General features: G+C 39.1%; 1 protein-coding gene across 3 annotated transcripts in view; it reads left to right on the top strand.

The window, feature by feature from the left end:
- LOC117141736 (protein phosphatase 1 regulatory subunit 16A) overlaps nucleotides 1-25,180 on the top strand; it is a 42,293-nt gene that overhangs the window by 13,349 nt on the left and 3,764 nt on the right. For 2 of the 3 annotated variants that reach the window (XM_033305356.1, XM_033305355.1), the window contains 3 exons: nucleotides 14,694-14,734; nucleotides 23,250-23,937; nucleotides 24,420-25,122. In XM_033305356.1, the coding sequence (XP_033161247.1) occupies nucleotides 23,792-23,937; nucleotides 24,420-25,122 (849 nt within the window). In that variant the 5' untranslated portion in view covers nucleotides 14,694-14,734; nucleotides 23,250-23,791. The remainder of the gene's footprint in view (nucleotides 1-14,693; nucleotides 14,735-23,249; nucleotides 23,938-24,419; nucleotides 25,123-25,180) is intronic. The other variant, XM_033305354.1, reaches the window with a different exon arrangement.

Here is a 25,180-nt window from a genome sequence, read left to right on the forward strand (position 1 = left end):
AACTATGCATTTGACTTTTGAACAGTTAAATTAAATATTTAAATTCATCATTATTGATTGACATTTTACTTTGATTACCTTCCTTATTTGCAATAACTAATACCCAAATAAATTTATTTTGATATTAGCACGTTCTAATTTGGTTCAAATTTGTTTAATTTATTATCGAGAGTTGTGCAAATTGTTATTTTTAAAGGTTTATTGTAAGAGCATCATGATGCTCATGATTGATGACATTTAGTGACAACGAGAGTACAAATTTGCATAAAAAATATATTGTTGATCACTTGTGACAAGTAAGAGTTTAAATAAGAGTAAAAAAATATAACTTAAAATTACGTATACGCAGTGTGACTGTTAAACTAATGATTTGCGCGTGCCTAAGTGGGATTTATTTTGAAAGCCAACAAATAAACCTAGACTTCGAACTACTTAAAAAAAAAATCGAAATATAATATGAAATATTACGTATACGCCAACTGTGCCCATAGAGTATTTTGTGCACAAGCCTGGAAATTTTTAAACCAATTGAACAGATCAAAAAAATTGAAACAAAATCAGTGATACAAAAAACAGGAAACGGCAAACAAGTGAAATGGAGCAAATCTTTAAGCAAATGTCGTGTGGGCGGGAATAGATAAACTGCACCAGATAGAGTAGCAATAAAAGAGGTCGGGGCAAAACACTGGAAAAGCTTGAAAAGGGGGGAAAACATACAGTGGCGCATTTTCCCCCTGCCCCTTTTTCCCGCCGGGACAGACATTGCCAATAGCGCAACGTTTCGGAAACAATTTGAAGGCCATAAAACTTGATGTGGCGGCTGTCATAAAGGAGGCGACACCAGGCACAGATTCTACCCCCATTTTCCGACCTCCAGAAGCTAGGTGAAAACTGCGACGGCACTTAAGATGTGGCAAGTACGGCATGCGGAAAATTCAGAAACCAATACGGCAAAGCCAAACAACAAAGAAGCAAACTCCGGCGGAGGAAAAGGCGGCAAACGTCGACAAAAACAAACAAATAAACAACAAGCAGCTGTTTTTGGCGCCGCCACGAAGAGAAAAATAGAGAGCGGATTGAGAGAGAAAGAAAAATGGCGAGAAACAATGGTTTTATAACATCTCTATGTCGGTTACAGTAGTCCCTCGGAAAACGGAAAGAGTTTTGTTCATAACCATAAATAGACATTCAATATTGCAGCTTATTTATTGTTAACTAGATTATTCAAAATAATATCAAGGCTAAAGCAACCATCAGGTATCTCAATATTCCATCCCACCACTGTAAGCACTCTCTTCTCTCACCTGCTTTCTCTCACACTTTGCCAGGCTCTCTCCCGCTCTATAATCTCTCCCCGCAATCTCTCTCTCTCTGGAGCACTTCCTGTGCAATTGCTCACCGCCCACCTATCGTACGGCACTCACTCATTCATGGCCAGACTGTAGGACTCTCCTCCCCGCTTTTCTTCATAAAAGTCAGCTGCGCCTATTGGCAAAAGCAATACTACACTTCAGGTCAAAATAGTAGCACAGTTGGGTTAAAAGCTGTTTATTTTATATTTTAATTGTTTGCATTGAAGATTGCTATAAATCGTAGATTATTTTCTTAAATTTAATTTTTATTGTTAACAATATGAACGTAGAGTTTTTAATATTAGTATAAAACTTTAAACTAATAATGCATTTTTAAAAGCCGTAAATAGATTGATCAACGTATGTTATTATGATGTACTGTTATTAACATACTGTTAACATTAATTTTTATTTAAATTGAATTTTTTTATGAGAATATTATAATTTTGGCCTTGCCTGTGCGGGCAAGCACACGAATGGGAGAACGAAGGCGGCGTCGTCGACTGCAAAACGACGCTGCGGCATTTTGGCGTTTGGCATGTTGGCCATGTTTCGAATGGTTTGGAACGGCACTTGCTCCGCAGTCGCCGTTCTGCTGCTGCGAAGCCAGCAACAAAGTTCCGCAGCGGACTCGCAACCAGTTGAGTTTAGTGCCGTAAATACGAGTACGTACGGATACGGAATACGTCGTTTGCAGCACGGGCCTCAAGCCGTTTATTACGTATACGAACCGCGTGCCGCCGCCTGGCAAACTTTAATATTTTCCATGAGTGTCACAAGGCAAATATGAAGCCGAAATGTAAATGAAAATGAGCGGGCCAGTCTAGAAGCGCAAAAAAGATAACAGCTGGGCACACAACAAAAGTTGAGCGAAATCAATGACGATAAGACGTCAAATACTTGAAAAAAATAATGGCAAAATAGAAATAGCAAGTGCTTTAAGTGAAATAAAATGTAGAAAATTTATCAAAACATATAAAGGAACCCCAAAGGCATACAACAACAATAAACACAAACTATTATTCAAAGGAAAAGTAAATAAAAAGTAAAATAAAACACAAAAAAACCAAAGACCAATATCAATAAACGAGAAACACAAAAAAGTAAAAGCAGCAAAAATCAGAGAAAAAATATTTGAAAAGGCAACCAGCAAATCAAGCCGAATATAAAAGGAAATTGTAATTTTTTGCCACTTCAATCTTTTTTTTTTTGCCCATTCACGTGATAAGAAAATGGTAAAAGACCTCAGATAGACATATAGATTGTATGCACAATTTTCAAGAGGTGGGGACATATATTTCCCGATTTCGATTTCGATTTAATGTGAGTGCCGGGCGGGCAAATACAAATAAACAAACAAATCAAGCGCAATAGAGTTCTCTTACATTCCGTTCCGATTCACACTCCACCATTCCGGCGCGTTTGATTCTACGGAAAATGCAACACAAATATTAGCAATGCCATAAAACAATAAACCCGAACGTATTAATTGCAATCTTGTGATAGTGAAAATATGGAAACGAAAAGCCAAGCGAAACGGGAATAACAAACAAACAGGAGGTAATAATACACGCAAACTATTTAGTTCCATCACAACAGGAAACTAATATACACAATAATAGAATAACAAAAGTTTGTTTACCTAAAGCCGGATATAATAGAAAATCTCTTTATTAAATAAGTACAATGACATTAGAGAATAAATGGGTTTAATAATAGCTAATACAATAATTGAATAACAAAATAGCTCTTCATGTGCCCCAAATTTATAAGTCTACAATTTAAACCAACCTTATCGTCACTAGTTAAAAATCTTTCAATCTTAAAAAACTTTATAGTTAATAAATGTAAAGTTTGTTGGTTTATTAAGTAGAATGCTATTGCGAACTAAATTAACAAAATATGCCCAGCAATGATACATTTTTAAATAACACGAAAACCAATATGAATTCTGTGCGAGTTTCATATTGCACTCGAATTTCACATTTTCCACATGCTTATCATTCTTTCATATTTGTCAACGGAAAATTCGGAGAATAATTTACTTTTCCCCGTTCGGTTGCCATTTTCTAGCCAATAATTGGACTATATGTTGACCAATTGACGATTGCTGTCGATGACAGCTTTAAACTTTTGGCAGAAGACATATGAATTTCGGCCATATGCTGAACAAATAGAGATGCCACGAAAATTATTTAAAATTCCAATGAAATAAACTTGTAAAATTTCAGAAAAAAAAAAAATATACCTATGTATTATAACCAAATTAAAGTTCTCATTCGTATTACGTTATTATGGAGTCCTTTTTTCCAAAATCAAATTGCTATAAATCCAAAAATTGTCAATTATACAGTCTGTGTTCAAACAAATATTTTAAATTATTAAAAATTATCTCTATGTCTAGAAAGCGCTCAATATAATACATTAAATTTGAATAGCTAACAGAAATAGGAAATTGAGTTAACTAATTAATTAGGACATTTTGATTATTGCTGCTTGAAATTCATGGAGCAGCCAAGGCCGATTGCTACCAATTTCGGTTTAAAAGTTTTAATTAAAATATTTATTTATTGCCCAAACCAGAAATTTCACCAAGTCCTATTCCAGTTGCGAAGCTTTGCCGCAACGAAAACAAAACTTTAAATACTTTAATTTCATGGGGGAAAACTTTCGGAATAAAAGCCAAACCATACAAAAATCGAGTGCCAATAACAACTTGTCCTTAGACACCAAATTGGCCTCCATGAAAGTTCAGTTGCCAAAAATGTGGGAGGAAACAGATGGAGAATAGTGGAGTGCGGTCATATGGGGAATGTCGAAATACCCTGTAAAGTGCAGAACATAATATATGGGTAATGGGCAAAAATATCAAATTAAATACTTGTTTAATAAAGTTAATATAAAAATATATGAAGATAATATAATAGTCTTCGATAAGTCATTAAACTCGAGGTTTTTCCATGAGAATCTAAATATTTTACTTATTATGATTATATATTTAAACTCGATTGTATTTTTATGTGTAACGTGTAACTAGGTAGAATTCGAATTTTATCATACCCCGCAAACTTGAAGCCCGAAAAAGAAAAATAAGAAAAACAATAACACGCAGCAGGAATAACTTTTTCAATTGGCTTCCGCTCTTACAAGATTTATCCAAATATATATATCGTGTGTGAGTGTGTGGGATTAGATGGAATCATTCATTCCCTTGGATCATTGAGTAAGTGAGTTTCTGTTGGCTTTCCTTGGGGTTTTCCTTTTGCTTTTTATTTACGGCCGCAATTTGTGCTGACAGCTCCCATAATTTATGGCAGCCCACTTATTGATTACGGCTGAATCGCTCAAAGGTAAAATTCATTTTCGGCTTTAAAAGATTGTTATCAAACTGGGCAATAGATTTGCTGCTCTTTCCACTTCGCTTTTCCACTCTTTTGCCGTTTAACTGCTCTTCCGCAATTGCGGTCGTAATTTGCTGGTTCGCCGTGTTTTCGGAAAACTCAACAGTGGAATCAAAATGTGTGAACTTTATGCAAAAAATATGAAGTTTGAAAAGTTATTCATGATAAGTTTTTATATTTTAAATTTTTTAAAAACCCAAAAATACACTTATTATCTGATAAATATATTAACTGATTTTGGTTTTCCAACTAAAATATGTGACCTATTCCTAAAGTACGCATTATAATTTGAATGCAATGTTTTTAAGTTTTGAACAGATAAATTCATCTCAGAAATGTATTATAAAATATTATAAATTTTCCGGGTTTTCCAGGATTGACTTTCCACAATATAGGCTGAACTTCTACAACAAGATAGAGCTATAGAAGATGGACTGTATTTCAGTTTGCAACACTGGCCAAGCGGAAACGAGAGCTGCCTCGCTTTGGCAGTAGCTTCCAGCCGTTTCCGTTTTCCGCTAGCTGGACAAATTCTGAGCGACATTTTTTTTTGGATTAAGCGAAACGAAACGCGGGGGCAGGTGAATGTTTTGTTGCAATTGTTTGCAATTTTGTTGCCACCACAAAATGGGCAACTGTTTTCGGGGCTAATCTGTTGCCAATTTGTTGCCCTATTCGGCCGTCAATTTTGGTGTGGTCGTTATGCAAAGGCTTTAAGTGCTTTTCAGTAGTTTTAAAGGTTTTTCCAGCTGTTAGGTTGAGGGCTGGAAAATGAGATTTACATATTTTCCTTTGCCTGCATTTCACTTTGCATTCGCATAAAATGGTATTATGCTAATTGCAAGCGCTATAGCCTGCTTTTAGAATTTATTCAAAGCAGGTTTTATTTTTTGAATATTTTTGTTTTCATACAGATTTTCGTTCATCACTCATTTGTTGTTAGCTTTGGCTAATTAGAAGCGTGCTCCAATTGCCTTGCCGAAATTTATGCAGATAAAGTCAGATCTCAGGGGAAAGAAAAAATAAAAGCTCGCTTCAAGGAACTTCCCTTTTGTTTGAAGAAAGGGAAATGGTAAGAGTTTTTGTGTTAAAGTTTCAAGAGGCAAACATTGTGGGGTTTAATGCTTAGCCAAGTGCTCCATCTTCTTCTTTTTTGGCATTATTTCGGAAAATCTGCTTACTGTTAATGCTTGTGAATTTATATGTGTGTGAATAAGTTGTTTCTTATAAGCTAAGATTTTCATGACATAAGCATCTTAATAAAAATTGTGGGCCGTCAGGATTTGCTCGACGACAGTAAGGAATATTGTAACAGCCTCTTCTTGGACATTCGAGAAGCGTTTGATCGAGTGTGGCACATTGGACTCCAACTGAAAATCAAGCAGACGCTGCCTGCTCCATATTTTGGGCTGCTAAAATCGTACCTGGAAGGAAGGAGGTTCGCTGTGCGCTTTCATTCAGCAATTTCCACCGAGCACAACGTGGCAGCTGGTGTTCCACAAGGTAGTGTCCTCGGCCCCCTGCTCTACTGCCTGTATAGCCACGACATGCCGCAGCCGGATGTAAGCCTTTACGGGAAATCTATGTTGGCCACATTTGCCGATGACGTGTGCGTCACCTACAGGTCCCGATGCGAGCACGACGCAGCCGATGGTATCCAGGACTTTGCATACCGGTTCTCGGAATGGGCAAGACGTTGGAACATTGGCATCAATAGCAGTAAGTCCAACAACGTCTGCTTTACTTTAAAGCGGAGAACGCCACCGCCCGTCTACATCGAGGAAGCCCCCGTACCACAGCCGAACGCAGCAAAGTACCTTGGAGTGCTTCTGGATCGCAGACTCACATTTTCCAAGCATGTGACCGACATCAGAACGCGCCTACGTGCTAAGGTGGCGAAGCACTACTGGCTACTTTGTTCGCGCAGTAAATTGTCGCTATCCAACAAGCTGACAATTTACAAACAGATCTTAGCACCAAACTGGAAGTATGGGTGCCAAATCTGGGGCTTGGCATGTGACAGCCAAATCAAAAGAATCCAGGCTATTCAAAATAAGGTAGCAAGACTTATCACCGGCTGCGAGTGGTTTGTTCGAAACACCACTCTGCACAGAGACCTGAAACTAGCAACGGTTTTCGACGAAATAAACCAGCACTCGAGCAGATACCATGACAGGCTGGAGCGCCACAGAAATCGGCTGGCCAGCGCTCTAAATAGATCTCGCCCACCAAGGAGGCTCAATAGAAGGCAACCGAGGGATCTCATTACCCGATCTCCTTTGACAAGGGTCCGCAGAAGCTGACGCTTATCTTAAATCCTATTTGTTATATGTGATTGTTATGTAATTCTAGTTAAATTACTGTAAATTTGAAAAAGCTAACTATAGTTAGCCGGCGAGCCCAAAATGGGCTGAATTAATAGATAAGAAGGACACAAAGGGGCTTCATGACTTCCCCGTATGCCTTAATAAATGAATTAAAAAAAAAAAAAATTGTGAACAAGACAAGACAAGAGTCACATTTTTGCTGATAATCCGAGATTTGGATATGGAAAGCTTCTTAAGTGAAAAGACCTAAGATATTTAAGTTACAAGCTTTGACAAATGTCTTTTAAAAATACGTTAAAAAACGTTATTTATAATACAATATTTATTGAGTTAATCATGCTAGTTTCAAGGACATGTCCCTTAAATTTTTGTAATAAATTCCAGCCACATTCCATTCATAAATTCATGCCTGCTTAAAGATTCATTTCATATAAGGCAACGATTAGAATAATAACAGGCATGCTTATAAAAATGCGCTATCTGATTGCCGTTGGCTGTAAGCCAAGCCACTTAAGTGGTAATGTTTCTACTGTCTGGGTTATTAAAGTTAAGCCAGCCCATTGTTGTGGCCATCTTTACTTTCAAGGGGACTCAGGGGCATGACATTAAATTGACAGCCCATTCCCGTGATATCTCTCAGGAGATGATCAATAAAGCCAATCCCTAGCAGCCAATTGGCAGGTCTCTCACCGAACTTAAAGGCGGAATATTTACGACTCGGGGTTATGCAACCAACAGAGGGCAAAAAATGTGAAAATGATTTCAAAATTCATTCGTGTGTAAAAATGGCAAGCGAGTAGAGACATTGGCTTAATGGATGCCGTACCCACAAAAGCGGGCTATACAAATTTGCGACCAGAGGCCTTGGGTGTCGGGAAAAATGTGGGTGAAGTTCGCCGAATGGAAAATCCATTTATCAAAACGACGTCCAAAGAAACCGCAAACGCATCGCACAATTTGACGCCAAACAAGCGGCAACAACACGAAACAAATGATTTAAATTAATCCACTTAAGGCCACTTAAACCCCGATGCTAGGAGTCGAAAAATGTGTGCTGTAAATTCCCACGCTCCGGCAAACATATAAATTCATATATTTGTATTCCCAGTTCATGTTCGAATTATCTGTGGATGAGTGTAAAATGTCAAACTCAGGCAATGGTGTGTACTCCAGTGCGGCCAGTGGCACGAGATGAATGCAAAAGAAACCAATATGGGAAAAATGTGAAAGCATTCCCATTGACCCAAGTGGACTGTGCACTTTGAAGGTGAATCTGGTTGAATATTATATGCACTTTGAGAGTGCCAAGTGGGCGAAGTGCAAATAAGGACGGACCAATCCCTTTGTCGGGCTTAATAGTGTTTTAAATTGGTTATTTACACGTTGCTTTCGAGGTTGAGGGTTTTTTAAAGGACTCACTTGCTTTTATCCTCATCAGCTGAAATGATTTTCTTTGTGTGTAGAAATCTCTCTGTGATATTATTAACAATTATCATTATACATAAAATTTATAAAATTGATTTAGAATTTAATTTTTTAGCAAATTTATTGACCCATTTAAAAGTTGCGACCTTCTGTTTTTCTGATTTTTCTGCTGAATGTTGTATTAAATCTCAAATTATTTATTATTAGTTATCAGATTCTCCACCTATGTTTCTGTAATATTCGCGTCAGTATAAAACTTATAAATAAAAGGAAGAAATTTTATTTTCCTTGATATACTATCTGTACCATTCCACGTTGTAAATCAGAAACTGCCCGTTCCCCCAAAGGGTATAGACCACAAATAAGTGGGTTTGACGGCGTGACATATTGAAAAAGGAAGCCGTAGGAAAAAATATTTCGCAATTTCAATATAAAGCCTGGCGGCATGCTAAGGCGGCTAAGGACAATCGTGGGCGGCGGCACGCCCCCCAATGTGGGTCAAACTACACTCGCACACTCTCACGCAATTGTTGTTGCCTGCTGGAGCGGAGGCGGAGGCGGAAGAGAGGGGCCCGCTAGGAAGGTCGGAAGGTTGTCAACGTAACGACCCCAAGCCGACCCGCTTTTGGCCAAGGCGCCGGCACCAGAAGCGGCAATAAAAACAATCGGGTCCTGCATATGCTGGACTTCCCCCGCTGGTGGTGGCAACCCTGTCAGTGGTCGCCCTCAGCGCTTTTAAAGCGACGTTATCGTCTCTGCGGGGTTTTTTGTGGTCCCTGATTTCTATGCTCCTTGATGATCAGCCAGCCAAAGGGTATGTTGTTTCAGTAGAGCACTTGGTCCCATCTTTTGGTATATGAAACTATTACAGTTTCGTTCATAGAATTAAAAATTCTATAATAATACGTAATACTTAGAAAAATTTAAAAAAAATAATAATTTTTTGAGAATGTGGAAACTCCGAAATCGAAATACATTCCATTATAACATCTTTTTTCACATTTGACTAAAAGAGCCAAACTAAGAAACTATAGAAATTGAAATTGTTTCAATATTCAATTGATTCAATTCAATATTCTTAAAAATTTACTTTTCCAGTTTTCGCGATTTTTATTGACCACGACTTCTATAAATAACTTCAGCATATAAAAATAATAAATAATATAAATACAATTTTTCCAATTTCAGAATTAACGTTCTGTAATTTAAGTTTATTAGTTAAAAAACCTCTCTCAAATGATGATCTTTTGCCTTTTAAATACAGTTGATTAGCTATTAAATAATGTTGATTAACTATTAAAACATGTTGATTAGCTATTAAATAATGTTCGTTGACTATTAAATAATTTAAGATAGCATATTAAAATTGTTGGACTGCTGTACTGGGTGCTTTCTGGTTTGAAGGTCTAGTGTGGCATGTGTTTCCTGATTTGGTTCTCCTGGTTTTTGTTGCTGCTTAACCGTTATAGTGCCGACATTTTATTGCTGCATCCTTGCAGTTTTTATAGACCCATCCACACATGGCTTCGTCCGACAATTCTTGTATCCCCCTCCCTTTCTCTGCCCCTCTCTGTCTGGCACGCTTACACAATGAACCCACATGCATATGTATATGTGTGTCCGCCCGTATGTGAGTCCATATTTATCCGTGTGGGTGTTGGTTATACGTGTGTGCTTGCGGTCTTTCACACATCCTGTTGCAAATTCGTTACTTACTGTTATTTCAGTGCATTGTGCGGCCGACGGAAGTTGAAATAAAGGGACTACGATGAATCGGATCCCGAACATATTTAAAAGCTCTCAGGCACCGAAAAACCATTTCTTAATATGACAAATTGTTTTTTAAAAATTTTAGATTACCACAAACTTATCGAATACTCATAATTTTGATAATATATCAATGTTACTATGCTGTCATATTTATTTGAGACAGCTAAGTAAATTAAATTACGTGAGTAATAGATACTATTTTGTTTGTACTTTTTTTCCAAAATAGTTTCTTTCATTACAAACTTATTGTGTGTAAGCATCGCAAACAAACCTCGCATTTTGCACATCAGATTTTTGCATATCGGCAAATGCCATGTGCAGCCCACATTTCTTTCAAGGTAAATTTCCCAGTTCAAAGGAATGAAATTTTCGGTACAAAAACTACAACAACAGGGAACTCTAGATGCAGACGGAAATGTCAAACAAAAATAAGTAGGAAAAGTAGTAGAACCGGAAATGGGAGAAGACTTGGGGGCATGGGTAACCATATTGGATGGCAAAGTGTGGCAGAAAGGAGCTTCGGCAGAAGCACACACACGGTTGCCTATTCCGATTTCCCTCTTTATCACTTTTTCTGCCATCTTCCACAGATTGGAGTCCATATGCTCATCCTTACAGCAATTTGGCTCGTCAACGGGCTTTTTTCACATCTTTTTTTTGTGTTCGAACGGGCAAAAAATGTAAATCGGAAAGAAGATTAAAAAGCGGGCTAAATCCGAAGTTAAATGTACCCTTAAGGGTTAAATAAAATAATAAACCAAAATACTTTGTCTACTTATTTTAAATGCAAAATGTATAATAGAATAGCTGGATATTATTTTGTTAAATAATTAATTTGTATTTATGGTTGAGCCTAATTATTTTAGTAAGAGAATAACAGTATCAATTTTAAACTTATCTCTTTGTCTATATGCTCGATTCTTCACAAAGTAAAGATACCTTTTTTAAGGGGACAACATAAAGCTCGTTAGGCTAAATAGAAAGTAAGAAGATAATCGAATGGAATTTTTACAGTACTCGTTAAGCTTTCGTACTCCATTAGATAAGTTGCGTATTGAAAGTTGAGATAAACGAACTGCCAGGTGATATCAAAGTTAGATAGTGTGTGCTACAGATAAGGGTTTGCCAATAGATAGCAACGTAAATGCACAGTAAATTAAGATAAAGTGATTAATAGACCTCTTAGTCCGCGCGCTATAAAGTAAATTCCCACCCCATAAAATGCCACATACCACATTCAATCTCCCCAAATATTGGCAGTTAAGTCTGAAAATGTGCGAATCGCTCGCTGAACCCGATAATTCGTTTCGATTGCTGCCAATTTTCATCGTCCTTCATCTGCTTCCAATTTGTAACTGGGCGAAATATTTCCATAGCTCTGCGATTTTAATATTTTAATCCCTGAAACAGTCGTGGCGTGGGCAATAAGAGTTTTTATATTTGTACACAAATTAAATCGCAAATTGACGATTATATTAATGAACTTTCAAATTAAAACGCCGATAACCGCAAAATTGGTCATAAACTGCAGGTGAAGCGTATTATTTTTATTTATTTCCTTCAGTTGGCAAAGGACCGCGTTCGACCTTGAAAGTATTTTCAAAATATTTTCCGTGCCACAATTTTTTGCGGCTGATTAAGTGGGCGGTGGAAATGTTCACTACAATTGACAGTTTCACAAAAAGCATTAAAATTTGAATAATTTATGCAAAAATAAGTCTCGAATTGATTAAATTACGACTTGCTGAATGGGAAAAATATGCATGACTGATTTACAAAATATGAGTGGGTAACAAAACGTATTAAACATAATTTACACACAAATTGTATCAACTGTAAAGAAGAACTAAATTAAATCTAAGCGTAGCATGAACAATTTAGGGAATTAGCTGTTGGTTTTAAACTTAATACGGCTAAGTACAGAGATTTAATTTTGTTTAGTCCAACGTGCACCTTTTCTTGCAGGAAGAAGATTGGATTGATGTGAAAGTCCAAATGCTAAACCTTGATGTTGATTTTTAATTTAATCCACAGGGGGCTTACCCTGGCAAACTTTATATTTTCTCTCATTCTCACTCTGTGATCCTGTAAACTCCGGTTTAAGCCTTCAATTGTTGCCATTGTCATGGGCTCATCATCATCTTCATCATCAGGGGCCAAACAACAGTTTGAAATCATAACAGGAAGCACGGCAGACCACCAGGTGGCCAAACTACTGCCCCGCCACCCAACACACCCACTTCCAGAAACCCGACCCACCCAATTAAGTCACCCACCCACTGATTGCTACGTGCCTCCGTCTGGTGCGGCTCCTCTGAGCTCCGTCTGTTCCTCTGTCCATAATAAGCCCATATAAGCTCCTCTTAAACCCTTTCACTGGACGAAGTCGCTTTTAATACAAATTTGCCATAGTGTGTGTACTCTCAAAAGCCAATTACGTGCCCCAAATGAAGGCCGAGCAGTCGGGAAAATGGTAGCCAAACTGAACATAACATTTATAAGATCACGTGCTCAATTATTAAGCCACTAAATAAATAAATAGCGGACCAGCGACACGTGCCCCATCTAACAAAATCACTCCTATACCCTGACAGTTATGCGGCATGCCGCTCCAACCGTCCGTATCATAAACTTTCTCACACACACACACAGATGCGCATGGAATAAAAAAAAGGAATTTCATTCATGGTCTCATTACTCATACGCAGTGTTGGCCCGCTGCCTCGAATGACGTCTGCGTTTTGCGGCTTCCGCAGTTTAATTAATCACAAGGATAGCTAATAACGTGATGTAAGGGACAAAAGAATGCGATTATTAAGCGGGCCTTTAATAGTTCATTTAAGCTTATGGGATAATTAAGAATTCAGCGTAATATTGTGGTCAACGAGTGCTTCAACTTTTAAAAAATATATCAAGCTTAACTGAATGCTAAATTTGTGGTGGGACCTTAATTTGCCCGTTATTAAATGAGTCCTGCTGTATTTTAATTTTTCTTTTCAAGCAAAAGCGGCTGTTTTAAGTAGTCCTCTTGTAAATTTCAAATGGGCACACATTTATGAAAGGAAAACCAATCGCATTGCCATCCCAGGTGGCATTGTGTGCAATTTTTATGCCATAATTTATTCCCCCCAAGGTATTGCGACCCCGTTTATATTGGGATGATAAGAATCGCGCAATTAGCCGGCGTTGATTTTCGCACACAGGACGAAGACCGGCACAGAAACACATTATAGGAGTATATATATAGAACTAGAACGGTGCCGAAGCGGTCCTATGTAGGTCTAATTTACGAGCAGGGTGCAAAAATAATTTACGTTCCGAACGCAAGGGGGGTTGACAATGGTTTTCCCTCGATTTGGGTGGAACGCGGGGCCTGGAAGAGTTTAAACGAAGGTGCAAATTAAATCAACATGCATATCCGTTTGACACCGTTTCGCCAAAGCCTCCAACTCACCCTTGCGCACGGTGGAGCCGCCCCCCCTTTAAAGGGAATACTATATCACTGGGGGTGTTGTGCATTTTAGGGTTGGGGTTTGACTAGCGGGGCTCTACAAAATGGCGTACACATTGCAAATGACCGAAAAAGAGAAATTGGATGGCAGTAGGTTGGGTGGGTAGTGAAACGGTAACAGCAACTGGGGGAAATGGAAAATGGAAAAACTTTTGGCCATGTGTTGTGACTATGTGCACGTCTATGCTAACCTTGTTTAAAATCTGGGACGCATAGATATATGGGAGGTGGCATGCGAAGGCATCGAAAGTGGCAGCAACAATAAGGGCAAAGGACGATAACAACTTTTCGGCTCTACTACAGTGGGAAAATACTAAGAATCTCGGTGTTTATATTTAGAGTCTTAATTAACTAAAGATCAAGTTGAATATGTTACTTCCTAATCAATTTACTACTTTTGGAATTTATGGTAAACCTGGTTAGAAATAGTCGAAGCATGCAAGATTATCGTAATAATACACATAATTCATAATCTTGAATATTACATTTTTTGCAGTGTATTTGCCGTAAGGGATGTGTACACTCCCTCAAAGGGATTTCGCAACTTTTGCTTGTGGTTTTTAAGAACAACAAGCAAACTGCATTAAGGCTCCAATATTAAGATGATGGGCTGTAAGGGGAATGCAATTAAGTTCGCTTACCATATTGAACAAAACAAGCTATGATAAAATGGATGATGGACATTGGATGATGGATTGATTTTCGGGGCTTTGAAGAATAGTTTTTTGGCCAAGAATGGAAAAGAATTTATTTGCGATACTTAAGATACTCAAAAAAAGGGTCTGTTGAAAAGTTTTTGAAATAGCTGAGCCTTTGCTTATCCAAAATATATTAAGAACAAACCATTTTATAAAAATATATAAAATTATTGAAACTCTGACTAATTATATTTATCTCTTTATTTCAGGTACGTTAACAGCTAATTAATTAAGGAACAAAACGGAATAGGTAAAGTTAATAGATGAAAATAAACAATGGAACCTATAATATAATATAATAATAACATAACATAAAATAAATAAATAAAATAACATTATTTTACTATAAAACCTAATGTTTGACTTATTTACATATTTGTTTATTATTATGATATACAATATGTTTTTTCCTTTTGCTACATTCATATTATCATATATCACATTAGTATATATATCATATTGGTAAGAATTCTTGGATCCCATCTCTAGTTGTTATGTAGAAATTCAATACCCATCCACTTGTGCACTTAAAATTCCTTTAACTTTTTCCCCATTTACCGTGTTTTTCGACTATTCAATTTGGCCACGAATATTAAATAAGTGACTAATGTTGTTAATAGCCAACACGCGGAGTGTAAAAGAGGCAAAAGAGTTGGCTAACAAGAAATTTGTTTGCGCATATGCCAAAAACATTAAGTGAAAAGGGGAAAAAGTTGTGACGAAGGGGACGAGGTGTTGATGACGACGCGAGCGCTTGACACTCGCTTAAATAAAAGATTTTTTAATTAAAAATATTTCACCTGCAAAGTAGAAAAAAGGCAAGCCGGAAAAAAAACGAGAAAAGCGCCGACACAATTTTCCTCTTTGCGCTCGCATAAATAAATGCAACCACGCACAAGAACAACGATTCCAACAACGATATGAACAAAGAACAAAAACAACACCTTAAACAACACTAAAAAAAAAAAACGAAGTGCCAAACTGTTTAAAAATGTTATCTGTTCGAAACAATTAAGGTGGATTTTTAAGCTTTTTTAATAGAAATGTCATAATAGTGCTGAAATGGTAACACTTTCTAAGCAATTTTACCTAATTAGTGGTAACACGCATTTAAAACCGCAAAATTATTTAGTGTTTGTTCTATCATGTTCTGGTCATGTTAAGCTTTTTGAAAATATTATTAATGTTTTTCCCGTGTACAACTACACTAACAACAAAGCGAACAGCGGCAAAAACAACACCCAGGACGCAAAGAGCAATTTAACAACAAAGACACGTGCCAAATGGGCAAAGGGCGGCAGAATAAGCGAAAGTGGGAGCTGGAAAAGTGGGCGGGGCATCGGCAGTGGGTCAGCGAAATGAAAATAAGCCGCGGGCGTAAATATAAATAAATGAACGGGCCAGGCGACAAGCGGTAAAAGGGGGAGGGGCGCCTGCTGCCTGCTGTGGGAGTAAGCGAGACAGCATCTGGGCGGTAAATGATAGGGGGCGAAAGGTAATAATTAATTCGATACGCAAACAATTGAACTGTAGGTGGGCGCTTTAAGGTCATCAAGACCGCAATGACAGCTGCGATAAACAAAAAAGGTCAAATGGGGGAGAAGAAAATGCGAGACAGATGGACAAAATGGGTTTAAAAACAGCAAATTGGAACTTAATTCGTGAAAAAGTCAAGTTTCTCGACTTTTGAACTATCTATATTGCACTTTAAGGAAAATGAAAATGAAAAAAACTATATTTCCTTTAATAATAATATATACTTTATTGCTAACGAATCATGTAATCGATGAAAACCCTTATATTAGAACTGCAATCTGTTATTAGAAAAGTCTCCACATCATAATTTTGGTAATACCTCTGTTCTTTGTGCTCAATCGATTTTCCGTACTTAAAAATGTCGTGACAATAATAAGTTTAATTCGCAATATTTCACGAACTGTGTTTATAGATTTAGCTATCAACGAGTTGTTTGTTTATTAGTGTTGAACATTACCTATACCGCAAATACTCTGTATTTATAGAAATAAAAAAGAGCAACATCGTTAAGCTGGTCAAGAAAAATTACAGAAATAATGGCCGGCGACGCTTAAACAAAAATGAAATGAAATAAGAGTGGGAGTTCGGTGTCCAAAAAGAGGAAGTGGGATCGCAGCAAGGACATGCCACGTCACGCTGACAGTGGGCGGAATTCGTTGGGGTCCTTTCGCTATATATACATGTGTCATCAGTAAACTTGATTGAGTAGAGAGCGGGCGGGGGGCGGGGGCGGTCTGGTGGTGCCGTGAAGGGTCTTAACACGACGACGTGCTAAATTTTGAGAGATGACCAAGGCTTCTCTTAAATTGTGTACGCCAGTTGGCCAGTTGACTGCCACACAACGAATTGCACTGGGGGAAATTCGCAACTTTTCACGGAAAATTCAAGACTTTTCAGTTATGCGAATGCCACGGGGAAATTGCCGAGATGGTTGAAAATGCTTTCAGGACAGTGAGACCAGCACACTCTGAATGAAATCCTTGAGGTGTTTCTACATTTTGCACTTGCAGTGTGACAGGTGCTTACAAATGCATTTTTTGATCACATCAATAAGCCTTCAGACATTAGACAAAGCAAAAATCATTTCCTAAACATTAATATACTTATTAAGTTCGCTTTAAGTTCAATAAATCAATGAACACATAGAGATGGAGATTCCCCATTTTAAATTAACATTTGGGAATTTTTAGTTTATGGTGGATTAAGATCTGAATCAATTCTCCTATTTTGGATAGTTTTCTCTCAGTTTATAAGGACGATGTGGCGAACGAAATGAACACATGACTGCAGGACCAAATGGGATATACGGCACTCCATGGTAATCAGTTGTGGACACTTTTGCTCTGAAGGAGTGTGTGTTACTGGGAAATTGGAAAGCCGAGGGATGTTCAAGGGTTTGAGGAAGTTCGTCCGGCAGTTTTAATATATTTACTCACTGCTTATGCATATTCTGCTGGAAATTACTAACAGGAAGTTGCATTCGAAAAGCCATTTTCAGCACACACACACACACTTTTTGCGTTGTGGATAACAGTTTAAAATACGATTAGGAACTTCTTTAACTCAATGCACTCCATTAGATGGTACATACATTCATAAAATTAACTATTTTGTTAAGGATATGCTGTAGAAATTATTAAATTAATATTATTCTAACAAATAGTAGATAATCTACCCCAATTTAATTTAATATCAAGCTTAGTTTCTGTTTTGTAAGCTGCCAGGTGCAGTGAAAAGTAACACGCACTGCTAAATGTCGAAAACACCTTATGTAAATAAACAAAGTTTAAATGAATAGCCCAGAAGTTTAAATGATGACAAGGCTGTGGAATTCCAGACATGTGCGTGCTCAGCTGGAGAAGCCTTTGCAGAACATTTATTGTACCATGTCTTCCAGCTGCTGGCACATTGCCTGAATGAGGTTAAAACTAAGTTGAAATTCCTGGAAATCACCACAAAACCTACGAGAGTGCTTTTAGTGACAATATTACGTACCTAAATTCAGGCGGCAGCAACTCGACAACTCCGGCAAACATTCGGTTGCCAAGGAATCCCATTCCATGAGTGCAATTCATTTCAACTCGTTGAAATCTCATGTGAAGCACACTCTCATTATTTGGTGTTTTTGCTCGTAAGCATTATTTTTGTGTCGCTTATGGTAAGCTGCTCAGCTTTGGGTCGGTTAGACCCCAAGGTGACATGCCCTGTCCATTTTGGCCCAGTCCCTGCTTCCTTGGGACCCGAGCCAGAGAGTCAAAGTCCTAAAAACCCAGGGCGACACACAAAAACCGAACAAAAAGGAAGCGATGCGACGGGAACTTAACTGGCACAACATACACCTGTGACCCCGTTCGCCAGACGCAGCGGGCCAGGCACTGCAGACAAATCAGCACTGAAATTTAATTTGCATGAGCCACGTCTCTTCCACTCTTGGCCAAAATGGGCGTCGAACCGGCCGGGACGGGCCGAGCCGAGTCAACAAAGCGGAAACAACAAAGTTGGAAACCCAATTCGCATTTTCCCAGTCTCGGCCCCATGGACGTATTCCGAACCCATCTCGGCCAAAACTCGACCTGACTCGAGACTTGGCTCACGTGCAATCGCTTTATTTGATTTTCATTTTTGGGCCAAACACAACAGCAACAGAAGCTACATGCCAGTGCCACTGCCAATAGCAAAAAAGCAACACGATTGTTACAAAGCACAGCACGGAATCAGCCTATACCCTTTTCATTCATGGTAGTAGGAGTGCTGGCCAAATTCCCAGAATTTTAGATTATTACCAATATGTGAGTTAAGTACTTTGAAATGCCGATGCTCCTTTCAGAAATTTAAAAACTTTTAGATATGTTTGTGAGAGTGGAAATTTCCAAATCGTTCACATCTGTTCGCCATATGCTATTTCGATTTGCACATAAGCACGCATTTGTCAAATGGATTTAAAAAGGATCGGATGCTTGGCTGATTTTGCCAAAGAAAGGTGATTGCCATCATCCAAAGTGCCACGTGGCCATCTATTTTCAAGGTAATCTGGGAAGTAAGATTACTAATGCTACATAAAACTTTCTAAAATCGCCAAAATTCTTATGAATTTAAGTGTTTGTTTTGGTTTCATAAATAAATAATAAACTCCTCGGGAAATAACCGAATTTAAATTTTTTTTAAGTGTGCATGCCTTTATAGAAGTAGTTACTTTTCTTTAAGGACTACTCCTTCGTGGCTTTTAGTCCAAAGCTTTGTTGAGTAGTGTACTTTCGTAGGAATTTTATTAGCACAAGTTTCCGGTAGAACCTTTGCTAATGATGTTTGGCAAGTGCTGCTGATAAATTGCAGTTCGCAATAAAACCGCACATAGATTGCCCAAAATTATAATATCCCCAACGAAGGGCAATAGGAACAGACGCAGCAACTATAATTTTCATTGCCCTGCGTTGTTTGGCCAGTGAGTCTGTGTGTTTTTCGTGGCACACTTTTCGGCCAGGCCAAAACTAGTCGTACTCTGGGCCCATTCAGTGGCAGTGGCAGACATTGCAATGGCCTCGCTAGGAAGCAGAAGCACTTGGGCACCAGTTAAGGCAAACATCCTGTTCCCCGTCTAATCGGCAGTTCCATCTCCACGGCACTGCAAACCGCCACCCCCTCTTGGGCGGCAAACCCCAAATCCCCCACACACCCCCTCTTGGCTGGGTGCTAATGCACTTGCACTCAGTGCAAGCACATAATTCGCTGCCCTCGAGCACACATGCGAGAGCAGCCGACACTCGAGAGCCAACACAAGTACAGTGCGACCCGGCACCCACTCCAGTAGCACCCCCCACCCATCTCCCCCTCCCCCCTGGGGAGCACCGCTGCCCGCTTACAGTGGCTGCTAATTAAGCGGAACTCCAACGCTTCGATGGCCATAAACCATACGAGAAAATAATGAGCAACGCGTGGCACTGAATAAATTTTTAATTGCACATTTTTATTGATGAGAAATAAAAAACGGATAATAATTATGTGAAAGTGAGAGGAAGGTAACACAGGTCCAGAATGGACGGGTTTAATTAATTTTTGTAAATGAGTTTCCAATTCAAAGGGGATATGGCTTTCAAGTGGAATTGAGGCTCTTCAAATCTACTTATTGGTTATAAAAAATGATCTTTTTTTTAATTATTCCAACATAAATTCATGCCTTAAACATTCGATTATTAAACCATAAGCATATTGGTATTTTCAATATCGAAATAAAATCAGAAATGGTACAAGATAGACGATTTAGAGTTTAGCTTATCAAGTCTATAAATCTGAAAAATACGTTTTAAAATACATTGCATACAATTATCCTTCGGAATAGGACAATTCAGTACATAACGATTCCCTCTTAGCGGATTACTACTGTAGCCATCTAGCAATGTGCAGCTGGTGCTGTTTCGGATGCTGCTGGCGCTCATTAGAAAGGACGAGGGAATTCCTTGGCCGCTGGCCGTCGGCAGATTTCGTCGCCAGCTGGATCCCCTGACCTATCCGAAGGATAATGCTGGCAAGGTGATTTTTCTACTCTTTTTTTGTTCTATACAGCCCTTGTTGTTGTTGTTGCAATCTCGTGTTGCACATTGCGCCTGTCGAGTGCCATTCATTTGCCAGTGCCCACCACATCCTCCCCTCCACTCGCCGCCCTTTCATCCGGCCCTTGAGGTCAACGTGGCTTTCGTCACTTGCCTTGATGTTTCGGGGGCACTTGGGCACCGTGAGTGGGAAAAAGACAAATTAAACTGCTCTGAGTGTATTTGAGTTTCGTTCAGTTAAGCTTTCTTTTATCTTATCGCTTAATGCCAGCCTTTAAGTCGTAAATTATATGCAGTTTTGCAGGGTAAACTAATATTGCAAAGTGTATGTTCTCGCAAAATCAATATATATAGTATTTGAAAAGTAAAAGCAAAGACAAAACATTGTGATTTTTATTCGAGAAATTATAAATTACTGACTAATATTAACAAAAGGCTATTGCAAGTTGACTATTTGAACTTTTCCTATTCTTGCAATTAGGCTTTTTATATTTAATTACATTAAGCCAGTGGCTATAATGACCAGAACTTCTTAAGTAAGGCAGAATATAAAATAATTGTGGTGCACAATTCGTGGATATCAGCATTTAACATCTTCTTCTCAGCTGCTCCAATTTCCGTGATTTGAAAGCTGTTTGGTTTTTGTGCTGCGGCCGGCTTCCTTATCTTTAAGTCATAAATTATTCGAGCTCTTGCCATTATGGAGTTGCATAAATATTGAGCTTAAAACGAGGCGTGCAAAATTAATAACACCAACTTCCAGGCACGCACAACCAAGTGCGAAAGAGCCAGAACTACGGACTAACCGCACAGATAACACGCATACGCCATGGTGTGCGGTGTAGATGGGGTCACCATTGTTATTTCAGTAGTGCGTAGTGCTCTTGTTTTGCCTGGTCCTGCTATCGACAATTTTTGGCACACACACTCACAGTTACACACTTTCGTAGTCACGTCGGATGGCAATGGCCTTTGTATTGCATCTGACAAAACGCATAAATGAACATTTCCTTAATGCCAGCAATTTCCCATCCATCCAATTCAAGGATATTCATGTGCCGTAACAGGATGCCGAAAAGTGTGTTACCAGCAGCCAGCCATAATCGATATTCGATTTAAATTGTTCATTTAATGACTATTACTGCTGCAATATGGAAGAGGAAAGTGCACACGCACACAATCTACTATCGCGCATGCAGTATTTCAAGGCAAACAATAATTACAATTTTCAATTTATGATAATGAACTTTATTCTCGCATCAAATCGGAATTGATACAGTTTTGCCGAGATACTCAAATGAAAGCGCCGGATTAAGTGTTTTCGAGCGAAAATGTTTTCGAATGCGGGAGTATGATTGATTGTTGGTTTAACAAATGTTTCGTTTTACTCTGCTGTGAAATTGGGCTTGAGAATGCTCATACGGAAGGAAGGAAAATGAATTTTATTGGTTTTGCTCAATGACTTATATTGTGCAAGAAAACAGGCTAATAATTAATGAATCGCATTAATTAATTGTCTTGATTTGTAATGGTGATGCTTGTTTATCTGTAACGTAACTAAGTAAACCAAGTGCGGTTTCAATTATTGGATTATTAATTAATTGGTTAAAGGAATGCTTAGCTTGAAGATTTTGCTCAAATTTTCGCAAAGGACTTAAGATAACTCAATATGTTTTTTATGCACTACTGCCGTGTAATCATCCTTTAAAATAATCTTGCAGTCCTTTTCCCATTTTCCACTTTTAGCGTTTTTGCTCTTAGCGCGTAGTAAATTAGCCACCTAATGTCTTAGTGCTTTTTACCGAGCCAACTCAACGAGCTCTTTAAAAACCTTGCTCCTTTTTCTGAATTTTCGTTACAAGTCCACTTAGTAATTCTCTTTGTTGACTGTACGAGGATAAGACACATTCACAGGATCAAGCTGGCTGCACATGAGATTGGGCTTGTGGCTTCAGCCGAGTAAAGTAAACTTAACTCGATGATGGCTCCTTGGCATGCAATTTCCACGAAGCAGAGGCTAATACTTATTCAAGGCATTGGCCAGGCTATCGATGACAGGTCGAGTGTGGGACGGGGCCTCAGTGGGTTAAAGCAAGGGATCCAAGGACACATGCGTCATCAGCATTATCCTTGCGCTTCAACGCACCCAAAAAGAAACCATTACTGGGGGAAATTTCCTCGGGCACATCAAAGTTCAAATACTCTAGGGAAACTACTACCCTTTGATTACGCATCTTAATTGTAACTAATGAATTAAAAAGGGAGGGGTTTTTTTAAATTTAGAGCGCTCGAAGGATATTCGAATCAAATTAAATCAATACCAACTAGAAAATTTAGAATTACAACATAAATACATAAAACTTCCTTTTGTGTTAAATGGCATAATAACCGTGTTATATACTTATATATTTTTTATAGTTTAACACTTTCTTGAACTTAAATTAAGGAATTCATATTCGTAGTATAAAACAAAGTGCATCAGAAGGAATAATGGTTGGTGCTTCATGAACTTTGAATCCATTAACTCAATTGCCCAGGCCCCACCCATTCAGGATTCATTTATCATGCTTAATTTTATCGGACAGCTAGATTTTAGATGGGAGGAACTAAGAAACTTTACAGTTTTATGAAATATTATATGTATTTTATTTCGGTTTTTTTTTTTCGATTTTCCCCTTGCAGAGTTTACAACGAAAAGTTGCAGAGAAACGAGCTACGGCAAATATCAACAGCTGGGAAAAGCAAATCATAAGTAAACACTGAGGACAGGACCAGACAACCGCACAGGACGGGGGATAAACGTGGTAGTTGCCATGAGAGCAGCCTCGGGTGTTGACCAGGAGTGAAAGGATCTGGGAAAAGTGGACCGCAGCCACAGCAGCAGCAATAGCAACAGCGCAACAGCTGCTGCAGCAATCCAAACAGCTGCTACATCCAAGAGCAACGAGCAACGAGGAGCATCGAGCAACTGGGAACAACGAGGGCAACAATAAGAGCCGCCAGAGACAACACCCGCAATCAAATCAAATTCAAAGATGCAAATTGCAATTTGCATACGAATGCATGCGCACCAGACGAGCAACATCACCACAAACAGCAGCACAAATAACAAAAGCCTCGCAAATTGTTGTCAAATGCTATAAAATTGAACGGAATAACTCTGGAGCACACTTGCGAAACATATCATTGAGCGGGCAGGGTAGGGTTCAAGTCAACAAATCAACATGATCAAGGGCATTCTGATACAGCGCAAGAGCCAGGAGGATGCCAGCTACACCAAGCAGCTCAAGATGGAGCACGCCGATCTGGTGGCCGAGATGCAGACCGTGGAGAGCCTGCCCACCCACGAGCGACTCCAACTGGCCAGACTGTGAGTTCCAAATGCACTTAATTAGTATATAGCATTAACTTCGGAGAATATACAATATAAACCAGTTCTTAAAGGTGCAAGAATAATATTACCTAAATTTCTTATAGATTAAAATATATTCTATTCCCAGCATTATGTTGGCTAATTTGATACTATAATTTTTTATGTATAATTCACTTTATTATGAGCAGATATATTTAACAAATGATTGAATTGTGAATTTCGATAAGCGTCTGTTGTTTTTTCAGACATCTTAACAAAGGCGAACCTTTCTAATTCTTATCTTCATTAATTTGGATTGCACAATAAAAATCCGCTACCATTTTTCTTTCAATAAAACTCAGAATAGGAAAAGAAATTGATGGCTTTTGTCTAAGTAAATCCCCTAACTTCCGCCCAGATTGCCCCTTCTACATTTTTAAAGTCATTAAACTTCCCCAACTAATCCCAAATCTCACCATCAATCCCTTCTTGTTAATTAGACGTCGTGCGCAGCAGCTGAAGCTGTCCCGCCAGAAGGACAAGGAGTGGGCCAAGTTGCAGCGGGCGAAGGGCAACACTTCCAGCGGCGGCAGCGGAACCGGTTCGCTGGGCAATGGGCTGATGAACGGCAACGGAGATACCACGCACCACTTCCGGCACGCCAATGGATCGGGCACGTTGAGCGGCAGGCGGCACATATCCTTCGAGAACAGCGTGGTGCTCCTGGAGGCCGCATCCCGGAACGACATGCCCGAGGTGGCCGCCCTGCTGCAGCACGGAATCACGCCGGATGCCGCAAACGAGGACGGACTGACGGCGATGCATCAGGCGTGCATCGATAACAACGTCGAGATGCTGCAGCTGCTGCTGGAGTACGGTGCGAATGTGGATGCGCAGGACAGTGATAAGTGGACGCCCCTTCATGCGGCTGCCACCTGCGGCCACCTCGAGCTCGTACGCATCCTCATCCGGCACGGCGCCAATCTGCTGGCGGTCAACACCGACGGCAACATGCCCTACGACCTGTGCGACGACGAGAACACCTTGGACTTCATCGAGGGCGAGATGGCTCAACGGGGAGTGACCCAGGAGCTCATCGACGAGACGCGCTCCTCCACGGAGCGGATTATGCTGCGCGATCTAATGGAGTTGGCCCGCACAGGAGGGGATTTGGAGGAGCCGGACTATCAGTGTGCAACGCCGGTAAGTGGTGGAACAAAACTTAGGAATTTTGATCCTAGGAAGAAGCAAATAAAACTTA

Source organism: Drosophila mauritiana, chromosome 3L, assembly GCF_004382145.1.
Source record: "Drosophila mauritiana strain mau12 chromosome 3L, ASM438214v1, whole genome shotgun sequence".
Taxonomy (NCBI): Eukaryota; Metazoa; Arthropoda; class Insecta; order Diptera; family Drosophilidae; genus Drosophila; species Drosophila mauritiana.